This window comes from Meles meles, chromosome 20 (genome assembly GCF_922984935.1).
Source record: "Meles meles chromosome 20, mMelMel3.1 paternal haplotype, whole genome shotgun sequence".
In the NCBI taxonomy this organism is placed as follows: domain Eukaryota; kingdom Metazoa; phylum Chordata; class Mammalia; order Carnivora; family Mustelidae; genus Meles; species Meles meles.
Genome location: NC_060085.1, coordinates 8,209,296 through 8,229,296, shown reverse-complemented (window position 1 = coordinate 8,229,296; position 20,001 = coordinate 8,209,296). Strand labels below are relative to the sequence as shown.

At 55.2% G+C, this 20,001-nt stretch overlaps 1 protein-coding gene across 6 annotated transcripts in view; it reads left to right on the top strand.

The window, feature by feature from the left end:
• Window positions 1-7,792: 7,792 nt before the first annotated feature.
• The window catches only part of DOCK6 (dedicator of cytokinesis 6), a 43,186-nt gene continuing 30,977 nt past the window's right edge, over window positions 7,793-20,001 (top strand). For 3 of the 6 annotated variants that reach the window (XM_045991118.1, XM_045991116.1, XM_045991112.1), the window contains exons 1-6: window positions 9,623-9,738; window positions 16,456-16,543; window positions 17,060-17,235; window positions 17,514-17,582; window positions 17,796-17,925; window positions 18,778-18,990. In XM_045991118.1, the coding sequence (XP_045847074.1) occupies window positions 9,695-9,738; window positions 16,456-16,543; window positions 17,060-17,235; window positions 17,514-17,582; window positions 17,796-17,925; window positions 18,778-18,990 (720 nt within the window). In that variant the 5' untranslated portion in view covers window positions 9,623-9,694. Of the gene's footprint in view, window positions 8,017-9,622; window positions 9,739-16,455; window positions 16,544-17,059; window positions 17,236-17,513; window positions 17,583-17,795; window positions 17,926-18,777; window positions 18,991-20,001 lie in introns of those variants that run through there. The other 3 variants (XM_045991114.1, XM_045991113.1, XM_045991117.1) reach the window with 2 other exon arrangements.

Here is a 20,001-nt window from a genome sequence, read left to right as displayed (position 1 = left end):
GGATCGAGTCCCGCATCGGGCTCTCTGCTCGGCAGGGAGCCTGCTTCCCTCTCACTCTCTCTGCTTGCCTCTCTGCCTACTTGTGATCTCTCTCTGTCAAATAAATAAATAAAAATCTTTAAAAAAAAAAAAAAGGAATTGTGTTTTGCTTCTGAGCTGGGGGCCAAGAGAGGCTGCGCGCTGAAGACAACCAAGGTCAGCTCTCAGTCCCGAGAATAACTCAGAAAGACCCACGAAGGAGGAGACGCCCTGAGGCGCTTAGCGCCCTCCGCTCAGCCCAGATGGCTGAGTTCAAGCCCGCCCCGCCCTGAACAAGTAACTATTTCCTTTGTGGCTGGGAAGAAATGTGCTGCAACCTTCCTTTGTGGCCTGAAACCGCAGAGGAGGCTTCTGCGGTGGCATTGCCCCGCCCACATCCGAAGCTTCTCTTCATGGGTTTTTGGGGCGAACACTGTGGCTTCCGTGGCTCCGAGGTCTGGCCCCAACCTGGCAGAGCTCCCTCTCTGCAGAGGGCAGGGGCCCTCTAATCCCAGAAGCCCGAGACTCTCTACCTATCCCATCTTCGGTACCCTGAGAGGGTTTTGTCTTAACGTGACCTTGTTTTAACTTAATTACCTCTTCAAGCAGCCTATCTCCAAATACAGTCTGATTCCGAGTTACTCGAGGGGGTACGCTTCAACATACAAATTTGGGGCGACATAATGCAGTCTGTGAAAGGAAATGAGACTGAGAAGGGAAGGCAGCCTGTAAGGGGGGGGGTGTTTAAGGCAGGTTAGCCCAGCAAGCAACTGGGGGTTCAGTCCTGCTGGGGACCACTGGGAGACAACATAGGACACGCATCTTGGTCATCCTACCTGCGGGCAAGGGAGCGGGGGTGTTTATCCATCACCCCCACTGGCTGAAGGCTACGCCCAGGGGGCGTTGATTTTGAGACACGACCCCCCAATTCTGTGCACCGTCCGGAGAGAACTCTCCAACAAAGCCATCTGGATGTTGGAGTAGTGTTTGCCAGGATCTCAACTACAAGGTCCACATCTACCGTGCTCCTTTTCATTCCGCAGTCTCCAGGGTCACCTCCACAGGCAGGCTTCCTGGATTTTCCCACCCTTTCTACATGCTCACCAAACCCAGGCCTGTCTGATCCCAGAATCTGAGTGATTAATCCTGTGCGAAAGTTGTCCTCAAGGTCACATCAGGTGATAAAGGACCTCTTCTCTAAGCGTGGGTTTCCTCGTCTGGAAAATGGGCATGGCAGACCAGGGAGGGCAACGACGACGCTGGGCGGGGTTCACAGCACAGGGCTGAACCCGGCCTGGAGCTGTCTAGGTGGGATCCCAGGGCAGCCCTGCCACCCACGGCGGAGTCTCCAGTTTTCAACTCAAGAGCAGATGAATCAAAACCAAAAGACAAACAAAAAACACCCTGTGGACTCCAGTCAGATAAATGCTCCAGTTTCCTGAATGTCTCTCCTCTGAGCCTCTGCTCATGCTGTTCCCACTGCCTGCCAGGAGGTTCACCTGCCTGCCACCAGTACGGCCTTCAGGTCTCAGTTTCGATGCCCGCTCCTCTGAGACGCCCTCCAGCTGGGTCAGACATGCCCTCAGGGCTCTCCCGGTGCCTGGGAGCCCCCATGACATTCCTGATTACTGGGTCGTCGTCATCATCTGCTGTCCCGCTGGTGGGCTCCAAAACTCCACAGTATCCCTAAACTCTCTCACTGCTGCCCCTTTGTGTCAGCCCCTCCCCCCAGCCCCAGCCCAACACTGATCTGCGCTCCCACACTAGAGTTCTGTCTTTCTGAGAATGTTCTATAAATGGAATCATACAATATATAGTCTTTTGAGTCTGGCCTCTTTCACTGCAGCATTAAAGCATTTGAGCCCAAAGCTTTGTGGCCTGTATCAATAGTTCGTTCCTTTTTGTTACTGAAGAATATTCCATTGTACCCATGGACGGCCGCTTGTTTCACATTCGCCCGTTGAGGGACAATTGGATTGTTGACAGCTATTGGTGATCATGAATAAAGCTTCTATAAATGATCATGTACAGGTTTTTATGTGAACATAAATTTTCCGTTGGGTTTTATTATTTTTAAAGATTTTATTTTTAAGTCATCTACAGCCAAGACGGGGCTCAAACCCACAACCCCGAGACCAAGACTCGTGAGCTCTACTGAATGAGCCAGCCAGGAACCCCAAAAATCTTCATTTTTTTTTATATTTTAGTTATTTGACAGAGAGAAATCACAACCAGGCAGAGAGGCAGGCAGAGAGAGGAAGGGAAGCAGGCTCCCTGCTGAGCAGAGAGCCCGATGCGATGCGCGGCTCCATCCCAGGACCCTGGAATCATGACCTAAGCCGAAGGCAGAGGCTTTAACCCACTGAGCCACCCAGGTGCCCCTTCATTTTTATTTTTTACTTTTTAAATATATTTTTAAAGATTTTATTTATTTGAGACAGAAAGAGAGAGTGGGCAGAGGGGCAGAGGGGAGAGATAAGAAGAAGAGGGAGAGAATCTCAAGCCACCTCCTTGCTGAGCTCAAAGCCCTATGCAGGGCTCGATCCCATGACCCTGAGATCATGACCTGAGCTGAAATCAAGAGCTGGATGCTCAACCGACTGAGCCAATCAGGTGCTCCTCAGTTTTCATTTTCAAATACGTGGCAGTGGGATCGTTGGGTCATGTGATGACTGCACGTTTAGTGTTTTAAGAACTTTTCCAGAAGGGTTGCACCATTTTGCATCACCACCCGCAGCATCTGAGACATCCAGTTTCTCTGCATCCTTGTCAGCATTTGGTATTGTCGGTATTTTTAGTTTATTGTTCTCATAATCATAAAACAAAAATCGTTTAAGCCTGGAGCCAAAAGTGGGAGTGCAGGATTCGAACTCAAGCATCTGAGCATCTAACCTCCTTTTCTTGGCACAGCTGCTTTCTGAAGATAAAGGAATAGTCTGGGCTGAGACAATCTTGTCCCTCTAGAAGATGGGTTCAAACCCATTGTTTCCCACTTGTCAGCTGGGTCGCTGGAACCTTGCAGAACCCCAGCTGTGTTACCTGGTGAATGCGTCTCTGAAGTCCCATGTCACAGAGGCGAGGCGTTCCCCGGAGCCCTGGGCAGCCAGGGAGAAATTCCTGCAGAGTTCGTCCTACACACGGGACCCACACTTGGGCTTTGATGGTGCAAGAGATGGCACAGGAAACTCAGACAGAGAAAAAGTCCTTTAGGGGCCAGTCCAGGGGAAGGCAGACAGCCTGAGGGCTCTGGGGACTTGGGGCATCTCACTCAGCCTCAGTGTCCCCACTACCAAAGGGATCGAGAATCTGAGCCCGGACTGCCGCTGGAGTAATGATGGACATGAGGCAAAAGTGTCCCTCCCTGGAATTTTTTTTTTCCCCTGATAACCGCCCCAGAATATTATTTAGCAAGAAACAAATGCGATTTCAAACCATGAAAAGACAGGGAGGCTGCCTGTGATTAAGTGGAAGAAGCCAGACTGAAAAAACCACGTATGGTATGATCCCAAACATGTGACATTCTGGAAAAGGCAAAACTAGGGAGACGCAAAGAAGATCAGTGGTTGCCAGGGGTGGGAGGGAGGGTGGGATGAGCCGCGGAGCACAGAGAATTTTCGGGGCGGTGGAACCATTCTGTAGGATCCTGTTACGGTGGATACGTGTCATTCTGTCAATCCAGACCCGATTATAGGACACGCAAGGTGTATCTTAATGGGGACTACTGGACTTCCGTGCATAATGACCTCTCCGTTGTAACAAACGTCGCTCACTAAAGCCAGATGTTACTAATGGAGGAAACTGGGTGGGGCGCGGGGAACGCACGGGAACTCTCTGCACTATTTGCTGTTTCCTGTGAACTGAAACCTTTTTTAAAGAAATCAGATCTACTGCGGGGTGGGGGGTGGGGTGGGGAGCTGGATGGCCTGGATGGCTCAATCCGTTAAACGGCTGAGGTCGTGATCTCAGGGTCGTGAGATCGAGTCCAGTGGGGGTCTCTGCGCAGGGCGGGGAGCCTGCGTGAGATTCTCTCTCACCCTCTCCCTCTGCCCCCGCCCCCACCAAAATAAATATATAAATCAGGTCTGTTAGTTAAAAAAAAAGAAAGAAAGAAAGAAAGAAAAGCATCTTTCCTGCCCTCTACCCCAGCCCCGCCAGTTTCTTGGAATTTTTTGAAGAGAATATCTAGAAAATCAAGTAAAGACGGATGTACACATGGTTTTTCCTTAACATTTGACACCCAAGGCGGCTTTCTATACACCCTGATCTGCACCTTGCTTTTCTTGTTCCAGGCCATTCCACGCGCTGCATAGACGCCCCTCCTCACTGTGTCTTTTTTTTTTTTATTTTTTTTTATTTTTATTTTTATTTTTTTTAAACTTTATTTATTTGACAGACAGAAATCACAAGTAGGCAGAGAAGCAGGCAGAGAGAGAGAGGAGGAAGCAGGCTCCCTGCTGAGCAGAGAGCCCGATCTCACTGTGTCTTTTATTGAGAGAGAATTCCCACTCTCTGTAAGGCCGTTCCCTACTCCACTGCGCATGCGCCGTGGACCCAGCCCTTTGGGGATCGTTATTTCCAACCTTGACTGTTCCGTCAACCCCGTTTAGTCATGCGTGTCCTCGCCATTTCCAATGTAAAGACTGGATGTCTAGGCAGGGACTTGCTAAGTCTGAGGGTTCGCAGGTTTCTAATTTTGAAATATTCAGCCAATTTGTCCTCCGTTTGGGCATTTACCTAAAGACACCTCTGCCAGTGATGGACAGGAGGGTTGGCTCTTCCGGAAACAAACCCCAGGGTGTCCTTGCGGGGCTCTGCGTCCTTCCATGGCTCCCCGCTGCTTGAAGGGCTATGCCCGGGCTCCCACTGGGAGGCTTTGGAAACCCACCTCCCTCTCCCCCTTGTCCTCCACACAGGTGACTTCTACTTCTCCTCTCGGTCTCTGCTTGGCTCGGCCCTCTGCCTGGAATTCCCTCCCTCCCTAACTCAGCCTGGCCAACACCCACTTGTCATGCCCTCCAGCACTGACCTCATCTCCTTCCGGAAGTCCCCCATGCCTGGCACACAGCAGGCACTCAATAAATGCTCCTGGCACAAATGAATGGATGAAGGAATGAGGTGGGAAAAGGGAGGGGGCGGGCTTATGGAGCAGCTGAGGGGTCTCCAGATCACAGGGAGGAACAGGCTCCCTCCTGGGGCAATGGGGAGCCAGAGCAGGCTTTGAGCAGGGGGAAGGCATGTTGACAAAAATGTCTCTTATTTGCAGGGGCACCTTTTTGGGCCGTGGGCCCTTATTAGCAGAAGTTCGTAAGGTCACAAGATCACACACCTTGGATGGTGAAGGAAACCCATCAGAAACCCATTACACTGGGATACAGTTATCAAAATCTATTTTAATTGGGATGGAAGGTGGGCATCTTTCTTGACACATTAAATAGGAAGGCGCAGGGCAGCTCCAACGAATAGAAGCAGGGGGAGCAAGTGCGATGCACGTTTTCCTTCTAAAGAAGAGCTCCGGAATTCTATTTGCAAACCCCTTGGGTGTTCTGGGGACCCTGGTGAATCCCTCCCCCAGATGTGGGGATATGGTCAGAGCACCGGAAGGTGAGCAAACTTCACAGAGGTGTCACTGAGAGAGACAGGAGTGATTTTCAGGGATGATGGACAAGCATCCAGACAGACAAGCATCCGGCGGCTGGGCCATCTGTTCAAAGAAAAACAGGAAGAATGTACTTTGCCCTTCTGGCCTCTCTGGGCCCAGCCCAGCCTTTGTCTTTGTGACTTTAACTCCCACAGGCTGGCCGGGAGCCCCTGAGCCGGCTTCCAACTTCCTTCCCAGCTCCAGAAGCAGCAGGCAAAACAACCTGACAAGGCGGCATCACCCAGGTTCTGTGCTGTCCTGACAACACTTCATGGTTCCCCATCACAGCCCCATAGGGCCAGCTCTGAGGGTAACATCCCATTTCACAGATGAGGAGACTGAGGCCAGAGAGGCCCCAGGTTACCCAGTCTGGGTGTGGCCAAGCTGGGACTGGAATTCAGGTCTCTTTGGATTCTAAGTCCTGCCTGTGGCCATTTCTGCTGGGAGTTCACCACCTGCTTCAAGACACCCCTCCATTCATTCATTCATTCGTTCATTCAACAAGTGATTCACCAAGTTGCCAAATCATCTAAAGAGCCAGGGGAGAGAGTTCCTTAAATACAACAGACCCAGTTTCGAGTTTTACGACTCAAATGTGTGCTTTGAGATGGGTGGCTGCTTCTCTTAGCCTCAGTTTCCTGCACCTGCAGGCTGATGACCTCGTGTGATGAGACCAACCCTCCCTCGTGGCGGTGGGGGCTGGTTAGTAGGAGCCTGCATACAGCAGGTGCTCAGGAGATGCCTGTGGAACAGATGGCCTTTGCATCCTGGGCCCACCACCCGGGCTTACCCGCATACTACCCCCTCCCCTACCTACCTCTCCTTCTTGCAAGAGGAGGGCTTTCCTTGTGCCTGTGGGCAGGAGGGCTGAGGGATGGGCCAGAGTCCTGAGCGGGCTGAGCCTGTCGTTCCTGTTATCGGCACCAGGGGGCAGTGGGTTCCCACATTCAGCTTTCCTCTACCTATCCTCCTGCCCCCCCCCCCCCCCCCCCCCCCCCGCCCCCTCACTCAGCTGGGGAGGTTGAGACATTTGTCCTCCTGCTATGGGGCTGGCTTCTCCCACCACACTGATGGTGGACATAGTAGGCACTAGGGGACAGGGAGGTGTCAGAGTGCCCTGACCACCAGACCCCTGTACCACTCTGCTTCATTCATCCTCTTATTGAGCACCTAGTATACGCACAGCCCTATGCCGGGCGCTGGGGACATAACCATGAATAAGGCAGAGAAAAATCCCTGCTCCTCGTGCACGAGCTGACATTTGAGTGGGAGAGATGGGACACCAGGGAAACAGGGAGTTACAACTGAGTGTAGTCGGGGCTGTGATAGGGAACCCCAAGGGTTGGAGGCAGGAGGACCCAGAGGAGCCCCTGAGCCAGCTTGGGCAGGGAAGGGAGGGGGTCGAGGAAGACCTAAGAACCAATAGAAGTTCGTTCAGGTAAAGAGCAGGGGAACCAGCATTCCAGGCCAAGGGCACAGCCTGTGCCAAGGGCTAGAGGCTGCTGCTTCCTGCCCCCCCACAGAAAGACAGGCAAGCATACAGATAATGCTGCACGGACTCAGACGGTGAGGTTCTAGAACAAGTACTGAGCAGCCAATCAGGGGAATGGAGGAGAGAGAGGCCAGAAACAGATCTTCATGGAGTGCCAGCAGTCAGAGGAGGGAGTGAGTGGAACAGCATTCTGGGCAGTGGGAACAGCAGGGGCGCTGGTGTGAAGAGAGCTATCTTCGGCTCCACTCCATCACTAACGGGAAGGGAGGTTCAGCACCTGCCCGCCTCCTTAGCCCCACCTCCACTGGGCCCAGTCATTTTCCACCTGGGCGAGGGCAGTCCCTCCTCCCTGGTACACAGGCACTGTCCCCATATCCCATAGTCTGTTCCTCCGTGCAGCCAAAGGAGGCCAAAGTCCCCGCCAAGCTTGGCCTCTGTTTGAGCAGCTGCCAGGATCACCCTCACCCCGCCTGCCTGAGTCAGGCCTGGCGTGCCCTGAAGAGGAACTGTCTCACCAATCAGGTCTGGTAGGCACCAGGGCAGGTAGCAAGCTCCAGGCGGCGGGGGCAGGGCCTTTCCTTGGAGGGATCTTTGAAGCAGCCCTTCCACCCAGATGGAGCTTGGAGTCACAGGGCTCGCAGCCCCCATAGGCTCCTGGGTGGAATCGGTTCCCACAAGGGCCAGGAGCTTGGCACTCCCAAGTCAGGTCTGTGCCTAGTGCTGGGACAGGCCTCAAGCCCCACCACGGAGGAGATGAGGAAGTGGAAACTCAGAGAAGTTGAGAGATGGACCCTGGGCCCCACAGCCTGGCCTGGGCTGGGGCTCTGGGGGTTTTTGGAAGCACACATTTCGGGATCAGGCTCCCCCGGTAACAAATCTGGAATCACAGATCGGACCCTGGCTCACCGGGTAAAATTGGGCAAGTCGCTCTGCCTCTCTGGGCCTCAGTTTTCTCATCTGCAAAAGTGGGGTGGTAATGGCAGCCCCATGTGGGAAGGGGAACAGCACGTGCGAAGTGGGAGCTGTGCTCGAGGGCTCAGAGGACATTGAGGAGGTGAGCAGCTGGAGAGCGGGAGGGGACGAGGGCGGATCAGGCAGGGTCTTGTGGGCCTTGGGGAGGACTTTGGCTTTTACCCTGAATGAGGTGGGAGCCAGGGAGGATTCTAAGCAGAGGAGGGACCTCGCCTGATTCAGGTGTTTCTAGGCTCTTTCTGGACACTGAGGGGAGAACAAACTGTGAGGGCCGAGAGCAGGAGCCGGGAGACCAGCCATGATGGGGTGTGGGCTGGAACGAGGCAGAGCGGAGGGGAGAAACCCACCAATTTTTGCTCATCTCCATGTTTCTTGTCCAGCCTGGCTTCCAGGAGCCCAAAGGCGAGGCAGGGACTTTAGCCCAGGAAGGCTGCTGGCTGGGGTGAGGGTGACATGGGGTGGGGCACAGCAGAGGGATGGGCGGGGTTACACCTGGAGGCTCCTGGTCAAAGTGGCTGGACCACTCAGACGAGTGCAAGTGCGTGGGCTGCTGATAGATACACATGTCACATGCCAGGCTGGGAAACAGCCCTGCTGTGCCCTCCAGAGCTCGGGGCTGAGTGGCAGGGTATGAGGGTGTCCCCGGAAATCCGAGCCTCCCTTCTCTGCGCTCAGGATCTCATACTGATCCACTGAGGTAGAGCTGTGCCCTCGTATCAATCAGTCCCCAGTTCTGCCTGGGACATTTCCTGACCAGGGCTGGAAGGGCTGTCGGGAGGAGGAACCCGCCCCTTGCAAAGGCTTGGGGATGAGCAAGGGGTTGGCACATCCGGGGTACGAGTGAGGACTGGGGAATTCTGGAAGACTGCTGCACTGGACCTGTAACTGGAGAGGAACCACTGGGGAGAGATTTGAGACCACAAGTGAACTAAGACGTCCCCACATCCTCCTTCCAGTGGAGGCAGCCGGGCCAGTCCAGCCTCCCGGACTGGCTCGCTCCAGCCCCAGTTACATTGCCCGGCATCTTGGAGCCCAGCTGGACCCCTCTGCTTCCCTCGTCCTGTACTGGGGCACATCCCACAGTGGCCTTAGAGACCGCCGTGATCCCTCAAGTCCTGGGCAAGCGTCTGGGCAGCTCCGTGCCTCAGTTTACACATCTGCAAAATGGGAAACCGATCGTTCCTTCCGCACCTGTGAATTGCAGGGCCGTGCTTCATAAACTCTTGACATTATACTTATTACGGATGATCGTGGTGATTAATCAGAGGGCAGAAAGAGCATCCCCCGGAGTCTGACACCCCCGGCCTCGGTCCCGGCGTCTCTCTTCCCCTGCCCCCTGCAGAGCCTCAGTTTCCTCACCGCAGACCCGAGGGGCGCGCGGAGGTGGCCCGGGGTCCCCGCGCCCCTCCGGCCGGCAGGGGCAGCACAGAGCAGCCCCGCACACCCGGAAGGGCCCCGCCTCCGGCCCCGGCCCCGCCCAGCCCGGGCGGCCCAGAACCGGGAGGCGGCGGCGGTGGCGGCGACCACGGCGGGGACGGTGCGCGCGGCGGCAGCGGCGGGACCCGCGCGGCGCCATGGCGGCCGCCGAGCGCCGCGCCTTCGCGCACAAGATCAACAGGTAGCTCCGCCGCCGGGCCCCTCCCGGGGACACCCGCACGTGTCCGGGCCCCGCCCCGGGGTGGCCCGGCCCTCCCCGTCCCCGGCTTTCCCCCCTCACCGTTCAAGCCCCTTCCGCCCGGGCCGACTCCGGTCCGCTTCCTCCGGCGGGGGCGGGGGCGGCGGGAGGCGGGGAGGGCGGTGGGGGTCCCCGCTGGGGCCGCGGCGAGGCTGCGAGTGCGATGGCGGCTGAGCGGAGGTCCGTCCTGGGCGCCGCTGGGGGACGCGTGGGGGCGTGTCCGGGGGCCTTCCTGGAGGCGGCGGCTCGGGGAGAGCAGGTATCGGGAGCCCTCCGCGTTCCTCGCCATCTCCGGGTCCTTCCTGGGTCCCCGAGTCCGAGGGCGAGGGAGCAGGAGGGGCTTTTGCGACCCATCCTCTTGCCTGGCGCGGGGCTGGGATGCTCCTGGGGCCGGGATTTGGGAACAGGGATGGTGCTCTTGGAGGCCTTGGAGGCCCCTCGGGAAGGTTTCCGTGCTCTTCCCCCACTGCCAGGGTCCCGTGCTCAGCTGTCTGGGGAGCAGGGGACAGCTGTGGATGGCCCCCTGCCCCCAGCCCTGCTTCAGGCTCTCCCAGCACGGGCTGGACGCGCTGGAGATGGATGGGTGATTGAATGGAGGGAGTGGGGGCTGGGGACCCAACCAGCTGGTGGGCAGACGGGGGAGGGGACAGGCGCCAGGCGCTGGGGGATCCATTTCCGTGGCCAGTGGAGATTGTAAGAGATTCAGCCTGGAAGGGGGAGTTCAGACCAGGGCTGAAGAGCCTCTCCCCTGTCTTTGCCTCCATGGCCAGTCGGAGTTGGCCTCCGGGGTCCTCTCCACGGGGGGGGGGGGGGGGGGGGGCTGCTCTGGCCACGCCCAAGTGAAGGAGCGCCCTGTCCGTCCAGAGCTGGCCTGATGGAGACACAAGGAAAGATCCACCCTTGGTGGCAGATAAAATGGGGTAGACAGAGGAGTAGCACAATCAAGTAGATTATATATATTAATGATAAGTGCCATTGCTATGGGGACACACACTGCAAGGAAAGGAAATGGGTAGGATGGGGACCATTTTAGATATGGGAGGCAGATCAGGAAGGCCTGGATGATAAGGTGACATTTGAGCAAGGTTCTGAAGAGGCCAGGGAAGCATCTGTGCCCATATGTGGGGGAAAAGCAATCCAAAAATGGGGGGAGGGCAACTGCAAAGGCCCTGAGGCAGAAGCGGGCATAGTGTATTTACAAATAAATCATCTGACTAGGCCAGGCTGTCTGGAGCAGAGTGAGGAAGGGGACAGTGGGAGCAGATCCCTCAGGGTCTTATAGGTTGTGGGGAAGACCTTAACTCGTATCCTGAGTGAGGGGGGAGCCACGAGGAGTTCTGAACATCGGTCACACATGTGACCATGTGTCTGGAGCATAGCGGTCAGCCAATTTTTATCTTCTGTTATTTTTATGTTCCCGAATCGCCTCTCTGTCTTGGACCTTTGGCTTCTCTGACCCTGTTTCTTTGCCACTCAGTCTCTGTGTTCTTGGTTCCTGGTTTCCACTCCAGTAAAAAAGAGAGGTCCTAGGGTCCTGCCCTGGGGAACAGATACTATAGAGCCCAGGGTAAGAAGAGCAGAGAATGTTCCTGGGACCCAGTGAACCACAAGCAAAAGGCTCAAGTCCTCCAGCCATCCTCTGCCAGGGCCTCCCTAACAGCCAAGTGGACACCCAGGTGTCTGCATGCTCAGATCTGGGCCTGAATTCATCTAGTCAATCATTCAGTCAGTCATTCCACAGTGCCATATTGACCCGGATATTAAACAGCCCCCCCGTTTCCTAATGAACAGATTCTTCAAAAAAAAAAAAGATCTGGGGAGACAACTTAAAACTCCAAACTCTTATAAATGTAAATAACATAGACAAACATTACTGTAGCAATATAACGTGTTCATTTTTTCATGAATAAAATACAATATGGAATGGCGGTAGTGGCCAGAGCTCACAGTATGTTTATGGCTGGCTGGTCCCCAGCGGGAATGCCATTTGTGTGTCACCAGAGCCTCTCGACATAGGTTTAACTATGGAAAGTGGGACTCACAGTGGTTAGGCGGCTGTCGAGCATCTCTCGTGGGGAAGTGAGCCCAGAAGCGTGGGGCCCCAGACTTCAGAACAGTCTCAGCAACCCTGTCACTCTTCCTGTCCTCACCTATCCCCCCCCCTCCCATTCTTCCAGGCATCTGATTGTGGCATCTTATCTCGCCACTGCCCCCCCCCCCCCCCCCCCCCCCCCGCCCCTGCCCCTGGGTATCTGATGCTGGGCTGGTTGCATTTCTCACTCAAGGAAATAGTGACTTGGAGAGAACAAAGAGACGTGTATTAACCAAATTCCAAAGGTGCCTCTGGGATTTCAAGGAAATGGCTCCCTCCCACCCCTGTCCCCAAATATATCTGCAAACTTGAGCACACACATGTATTATTATTTTCTACCTTTTTTTTTAAAGATTTTATTTATATATATATTTGAGAGAGAGAGACAATGAGAGTGAGTTAGCATGAGAGGGAGAGGGTCAGAGGGAGAAGCAGATCCCCTGCTGAGCAGGGAGCCGCATGCAGGACGCTGCATGCAGGACCTGAACCCGGGACTCCAGGATCACGACCTGAGCCAAACAAAGGCAGTCGCTCAACCAATGGAGCTACCCAGGCGCCGCTATTTTCTACCTTTAAAATAATGGTGACATTTGACATGCATCTAGAAAAGTCCAAAGTTTAAAGAGTAGTTATAGAACCAATGAGGGGGGGGATGTCTGGCTGGCTCAGTCAGTGGAGCATGGGATTCTTGATCTTGGGGTCATGGGTTCGAGCCCCACACTGGGGGTAGAGTTTATTTTTAAAAGAATTAAAAAGCATGGGGCATCTGGAGGACTCAGCTGGTTAAGCGTCTGCCTTTGGCTCAGGTCATGATCCCAGGCTCCTGGAGTCAAGCCCTGCATTGGTCTCCCCACTCAGCAGGGAGTCTGCTTCTCTCTCTGCCCCTCCCCCTGCTCGTGTTCTCTCTCTCTCTCTCTCATTCTCTCCCTCAAATAAATAAGTAGAATCTTTTTAAAAAATTAAAAAACCAAACAACAACAATTAAACAACAGATGTTAGGGAAACAGTCCCTCGGGTCAAGACAAAGGCAGTCTCGATCTCCTGGGCCACCCAACCTAGCTGCCTCTCCTGATCTGCACCTAGTTCTGTCCCTCAGCCAACTGCACACTGCCGGTGGCTCCCCTCCCTTCCTCACTTGAGTTATGATGTCTCCTGCCGAGCTGGGTCCCTCTGCGCCATGGGTTACTCTTGCCTGTTTAGAATGTCTCATCAATGGAATCAAGTGGGGTGTCGAGGCTTGTGTGGCCTGAGTCTCTCACCCAAGCCATTGCCTGTGGCCGGGTGCATCCTTTTTCATTGCTGCATACTATTCCTCCCATCCACATAGTCTCCGTCTTTGGTCAAGGAACATGTGTGTCTTTTCCTTTGGGGTGGTCACGACCGCGGCTGCCAGGAATGTTCCCAGCCACGTGTTTTCTCCTGAGTGTCTATGCCTCTGAGTAGAATTGCTGGATTGGTTTATCTTCAACTTCACTCCGTCCTTCCAGGCGATTATCCAAAGGGCTTCCCCCAGTAGCAGATGAGAGTTCCTGTCGCTGGCAGGCAGATCATTTGTCTTTAAAGTGTACAGCCAGTCCAGGAGGGCTAGGGTGGGGTATAAAGAGAAATCTCCATGATTTTATATGGACTCATCTTCTTCCCTAACTTTTTTACCCAAGTGGGAACACACAGTGTCAGACAGAGCCTTATGTTATTCCCATTTCTGATTTTATTGTCCTCCTCCCCTAGAGGGAGTAGACCTCTGCTAATCCGCCCGGCCTTGGGGTGAGGTCTGCAGTCTCACATGAATTCCCAGTGATGCCACTCTTCATCTTTCCCCTCCGAGTGTCTGTGTAGTGTCCCGTAGCATTGCTGACTTTCAGCTTAGGGGGATTTGTTTCCCTGGTAGCTCTAATGCACCACCTGATCTCAGCAGTTTCTCTCACGGCAATCCAGAGATCATTTCCTGAGGAAAACCAGTATATTTAGACCCACATTTTGCCTCTTTTTAAAAAATGTGCTCCATGGGGGTGTCTGAAGCAGATCTGATGTGGGCATGAGAAAGAGAGAGGAAGTGGGGATGGCTCCCAGGCATGGGTGCTGAGCAGCCCAGAGGGCGGGGCTGCCCTTAGCGAGCCAGGGAAGATGGAGGGAGGGCAGGTCATGTTCAGGCTACATGCCTGCATGACCCCACATGGGCAAGCAAAGGAGGCAGGTGCCACCCAGAAGGGATCCAAGGATTGTCCTTGTTTGGGTGCTCCTGAAACCTGGAGGCTGCATGGGACCACTGGGGGGGATGGTGAGTGTGGACACGGGAGAGGTAGGTTCTAGGACCCCTGTTCTTGACCCTGCTCCCCATCATGGGCAATGTGGAGTACCGTGTGCTGGGGGGCACAAACTCGCTTCTGACCCACAGGAGTTTGATTCTGGGCACCTAACGCATTCAGCTCTGTGAGCCCAGATGCTTCCTGCCCTTCTCTGAGCCTCGCTCCCCTTCTGGGCCCCTTCTGGCCCAGCAGAAAAAGCAGGGCCAGAAATTCCAGTTTCCCAGGATCCTTTTAAGGCAACTTAGTGACAGCAAGCCTTAATTGAGCACTTACTGTGTGCCAAGCCTTAAACCCAGAACGGTTCGATATGGGTACCATATTGAGCGCAGAGGTCCAGAGAGGGGACGACACTCATCCCTGCTTGCCCAGGTCCAACTGCAGAGCCCAGTGACACAGGAAAGTGGCTCCTGTGGCCACAGTGGCGAGGACCTGGCCTTTTCCCACTCAGGGGCCATCTCTCCAAGGCCAAAGACAAAATGAAGTGGGAGGCCCTGCCCTTCCTCCTCCCCTCTCCCTGCTCTTCCTCCTCCCCTCTCCCTGCTCTGGGGCCGCAGCTGCAGAACAGCTGGGACCAGGGCACCGACGGGCGCCCTGTCCCGGCATTTTCATAAATCATCCCCCAAGACCCTGTGTGCCCAGGCTTCCAGGGGAGGCAGCCCCAACTTTGGGAATTTGAGGAAAAATAGCTTATTTGGGATGCCCTTTGAATTTCCTGGAAGATCCTCCATTCCCTTGCCCCAGACCCCCAAAACAATAGAAGCAAGACTGAGACAGTTGGGAGAGGAAGTAAATAGAATACAGAGGCAGAAGAATGATGCTGGGGTCTCAGCTGGAGGCCCCCACGTTGGATCAGGGTCATGGTCAAGTTTTGTTTGACTTCAGAGGCTTCCGGATGAACCCCCCCTTAGCCCCAGTCTCCCCCACCCTGACCTGTCTTCCCCTGAGCGCACCGCACACATTAATTTCATCCACGGTCCATGGTTTGCGATCAGCGTAACACTTTTGGGGGGGGTACAACTTTTCATTATGAAACTTCCAAGCACACAGAAAAGTGGAAAACGGAAGGGAATAATACCCAAACACCCAGACAATTGCCTTCTCAATTTTAAGAGGGATTGAAGCCCAGAAGGGGTAGCCTACCTGCCCAGAGCCACACAGCTGAAAGGTCTGAGGCTTCTCCTAACTCATGATGGATTTAGGCAAGTTGGACCAGGAGGGAAATTGGGAGGGATTCCTTTCCTAAGAAAAATATATTGGGTACCTCCTGGGGGAAGGTGCTGGTGCTTGGGCCTCCGTGGGGACCACATAGCCCTATTCCTGCTGTCATAGAGACTCGGGAAAGCGGGACTCTCCATGCTCCGAGCACGGAGCCTCGCCACAGGGTCTTTGGACTTGCTGTAACCTTTGCCTGGGATCCTCTTCTCCAAATAACTGTGCGGCTCTCTCTCTCCTTCCCCTCCTTCCAAGCTCAGCTGAAGGAATTGAGGGCCTGGGGGTACCAAGTCCCAGTTTCCTCTGCTGGCCTCCTCCGCTGTGAGTCTTGCCCCTTCACCCTCGTCCTCCCTGACTTGAAAGGCCAGCGCAGATGCAGGTGGCCTAGGAAAGCCACAGCCCAGATTTTGGCTACTGGGTGTGCTCTGTGAGTCATGCTGGCCTCTTAACACGTGCTCAGCCTGGTCTCTGGCTCCCTGAGAATGAGGTACGGAGTGCCCCCCGAACACCAAGCCCCCTGCTCGGCTCCCCACCGCAAGCCTCGTGAGGTCACTTTAAGTACAGTTGGGTAAACTGAGGCTCAGAGGCAGGAGTAACTTGCCCAAAAGCCCATAGCAAGGATGGGACAGGACACACATTCTGGATGGAAGGTAGGGTGGGCAGAGGTCCCCAGATAAGGAAGCCAAGGCAGGGACCAGGGGGCAGGCCAGTGGGACTCGACTGGGCCTGAGGGATAAAGAAGGATTTGTGACCCTCATGCCCTGCAGGGACCAAATCCTTCCATCTGTGCTTGGTGGGGGTTGGAAGGGCCCCAGGCCCAGCTTGGGGGGTGGGTCCTGGGGTCTCTGTATCAGCCACAGCCCTGAGGCCCCGAGGCTGAGATCTGCGGATCCTGAACCCTGGGTTCTCCCAGTCCGTGGCTTAGGTTTTTCCCTTCCATGGCCTGGATTTTCCTCTCTGAGGATGAATTTATGGGCCTGAAGTGAAGTTCCCAGGGTCCCACTGCCCAAACTGTCATGTCCTCAGTGGCCCCTTCTCCTGTCCCCCCAGGACGGTGGCTGCGGAGGTGCGGAAGCAGGTGTCCCGGGAGCGCAGCGGCTCTCCCCACTCCAGCCGGCGCAGTAGCAGTTCCCTGGGGGTACGTGTTTGGGGGGTGTCCCCTCCAGGACCCTGCTCTCTAGCAGATGTGGGGTTCCCCTCTGCCCTGGCCTGGGTAGGCCTGTCCCCACTCCTCTCTCCCTGCAGTGCCTAGCGGTTGGGGGGGCTCAGTGGCAGCCCCGTGGGTGGTCAGCCTGATGTCGCCCCACCTCCTGCTGCTGGGACCACCCAGACTGGGGGCAGGGATGGGAGGTACTTCCAGCTGCAGCGGGGAGGGAGTGGGACCTGAGGAATTGTCTTTCTCTGCTGCGCTTGCCTTTCCTTCCAGCCAAACCCTGCCCCTCCAGGCACTGGGTGTGATTTCCTGCCTGGAAAGAGGGGCGGGGCAGGCCCTGTGGGGAGGGGTAGAGAGTCTGAGGTCACTGTCCTCCCTGGCACCTCACAGCTCCAACGCTCTCCATGGCTCCCACCACCCTTTTGCTCAAGCCCAAGTCCACGTTCCCCGCCCCTCCTCAGCCCCCAGGGCATGGCCCACAGCCACCTTGCTCCAACCCAGGTCCCACTGACTGAAGTCATTGAGCCCTTGGACTTCGAGGATGTGCTCCTGAGCCGGCCACCAGACGCTGAGCCCGGGCCCCTCCGGGACCTGGCTGAGTTTCCAGCTGACGACCTGGAGCTCCTGCTACAGCCCCGGGAATGCCGGACCACGGAGCCTGGGATCCCCGAGGATGGGTGGGTTCAGCTCCCCGCCCTCCTCCTCTGTTACTCCGGTCTGCCTCCATGCTCCTCATCCACACCCTCCTTCCATCAAGCTCCCCACAGCCCCCAGTTCAACTCCTGGCTTGGCTCTGTGACCTTGGGCAAGTTACTCTCCCTCTCTGAGCTTCCCTCTCCACATCTCCAAAACAGGCCGACGGGCATGCTGCGGCCCCCCCCCCGCCCCCCGCAGGCCACTGGAAAGATGAACACTCTTGCCCTGCCTCTGTTTACCCTGATTTTATATCGTACAGAAAGCTGGATGCCCAGGTGAGGGCCGCGGTGGAGATGTACACGGAGGATTGGCTCATCGCCCACAGGAGGTGGGTCTGCCTCAGAGGCAGCTCTGGGCAGAGGGTTGAGAGGCCAGGTCTGAGCCCATTGGGCTGCTCCTCCTGCTTATCTGCCCACGCTCACTGCAAGGGCAGCTGGACTTTCCTGGTGGGTCACAGGGAGGCTGGGTGGCCATGCAGGCATCACACGGACCTGTGGGTGTGCCTTGATCCCTGCTGCCAGCCAGCCCTGCTCCCTCCTAGGTACCAGCATCTGAGTGCGGCGTACAGCCCCATCACCGCGGAGACCCAGCGAGAGCGGCAGAAGGGCCTCACCCGCCAGGTCTTTGAACAGGACACTTCGGGGGATGAGAGGTCCGGCCCAGAGGACTCGGTGAGGGAGCCCGGGGCACATGTGTGTGGGGGTGTGTGTGGGCTCCGGCCCCAGCTCTCGGTCACATGGGACGGGAAGCAACCCCAACGGCCTTGAACCCAAAAGGAAGTGGGTCAGCCCCATGAGCTAAAAGTTCAGGGTCATGATTATGAACATTTATTAAGGGCTTAGTGTGTACGCAAGGCTTTATACTTGTCCTCGTCTTTTCTCCTGGGAGGCAGGGCCACACCCATTTTGCAGATAAACTGAGGCACAGCAAGGTGATTAGAGGAGCTTCACAGGCCCACTGGGTCTTGAGCCAGTATTCACTGAGCTCCTACTTTATGCCCACGATAATCCTACCAAGAATTATTGTTATGGCTTCCATTGTTACTATTTTTGGATGGAGATGAGGCTCCCAAGGCCCCTCGTGCTGGATTTAGGGACACAGGGTCACGAGCTGAGTCGGGGTTTGGACCACGGTGGTCTGCCTTTGACCGTATAGCTGAGTCGGGGCGGGGAGGTCAGGCGGGATACCCAGAGCAGCGACAGTCCCACTGGGAAGAACTCTCCCTCCCCTGGTGACAGTGAGCAAAGCCCCACAGAAGGTTCTCGCCCGCCCAGCGCACACATGTCCTTACCTTGGTGCCAGGAGTAGCCTCCCCGGATGGTAATAAAGGAGGGCCACTCATCCCAGGCAGAAGGTTCTAGAAAGAGTCTCAGCAGAGCCTCAAAGTGACCCCTATAATGGTGAGCGCATCCCATGGGCCTCAGCTTTCCCGTATATGGACTGGGCACAAGGACAGTCTCACTGGAGCGGGATTGAAGGTGCATTTAGCTGATGCTCCGAGTTTGTGCCTTCTCCATGGGCAGGATGATCCCCGGCACTCCTCGGGCTCCCCAGAGGACACCCCGCGAAGCAGCGGTGCCTCCAGCATCTTTGACCTGAGGAACTTGGCAGCTGACTCACTGCTGCCCTCGCTGCTAGAGCGCACGGCCCCTGAGGATGTGGACCGGCGGAACGAGGCTGCGCGGCGGCAGCACCGGCCCCGCGCCCTGCTGGCCCTCTACCCGGCACCTGATGAGGTGGGAGCCCACAAGCCCACCCGGGGCCCATACCCACGCACCCGACCCTGTATGGTACCCCACAACATTCGCTGGGTGCCTACTGTATACCCTGGGGTTTTTCCTTTTTTTTTTTTTTGTTTGGGAGGGGTAAAGATATTTATTAGAGCGCGTGTGCACATAGAGGGGAGGGCCAGAGGGAGAGGGAGAGAGAGAGAATCTCAAGTAGACTCCGCCGAGTGCGGAGCCCATCCCAGAGCCCTGAGATCCTGAGCTGAACCGAAATCAAGAGTGGGAGGCTCAACCAACTGAGCCAGCCAGGCACCCCTGTACACCTTGTTTTTTTATTTAATTTCTTTTATTGGACGTCGACTATATGCCCTTGGATTTATCCCAGTAGCGTTTATTGGATACCTAGTGTATACTCATAGTCTTTCAACTGATACTTAATGTATGCTTGTGTATAGTCTCCTTAATCAAACAACTTAATCAGCTGATATTTATTGAGAACCTCCTGTATATGTCTATATTGACCCATATAACATTTATCGGGCACCTAGTGTATACTCTGTGCTTTTACCCAGTAGATTTTATTTTCTATACACTCCTGTATTTATCCACTAGCATTTTGGGGGCACCTATTATACACTACTCTAGTCAACCAACATGAATTATGTGCCTATTGTATAATCCTTTATTTAATCAAACAGCATTGAACCAACTCAAATATCTTGAGTACTAATGTTTACCCAACCAAGTTTTTTTAAAGTAATGTCTGTGCCCAACATGGAGCTTGACACACAACTCTGAGGTCAAGAATCGTGGGCTCTACCAACTGAGCCAGCCAGGCACCCCTGCCCAGCCAACTTTTATTGGAGACCTAGTGTATACACCTCTGTTTTCATTCAGCCATTTATTGAGTGCTTGCTGTATACCCCTATGTTTATTCAACCCATACTTACTGGGGGCCTAGAATATATCCCTTTGTATGCCCAGACAGCCTTAATCAAATGTTTTCTGTAGATACCTATG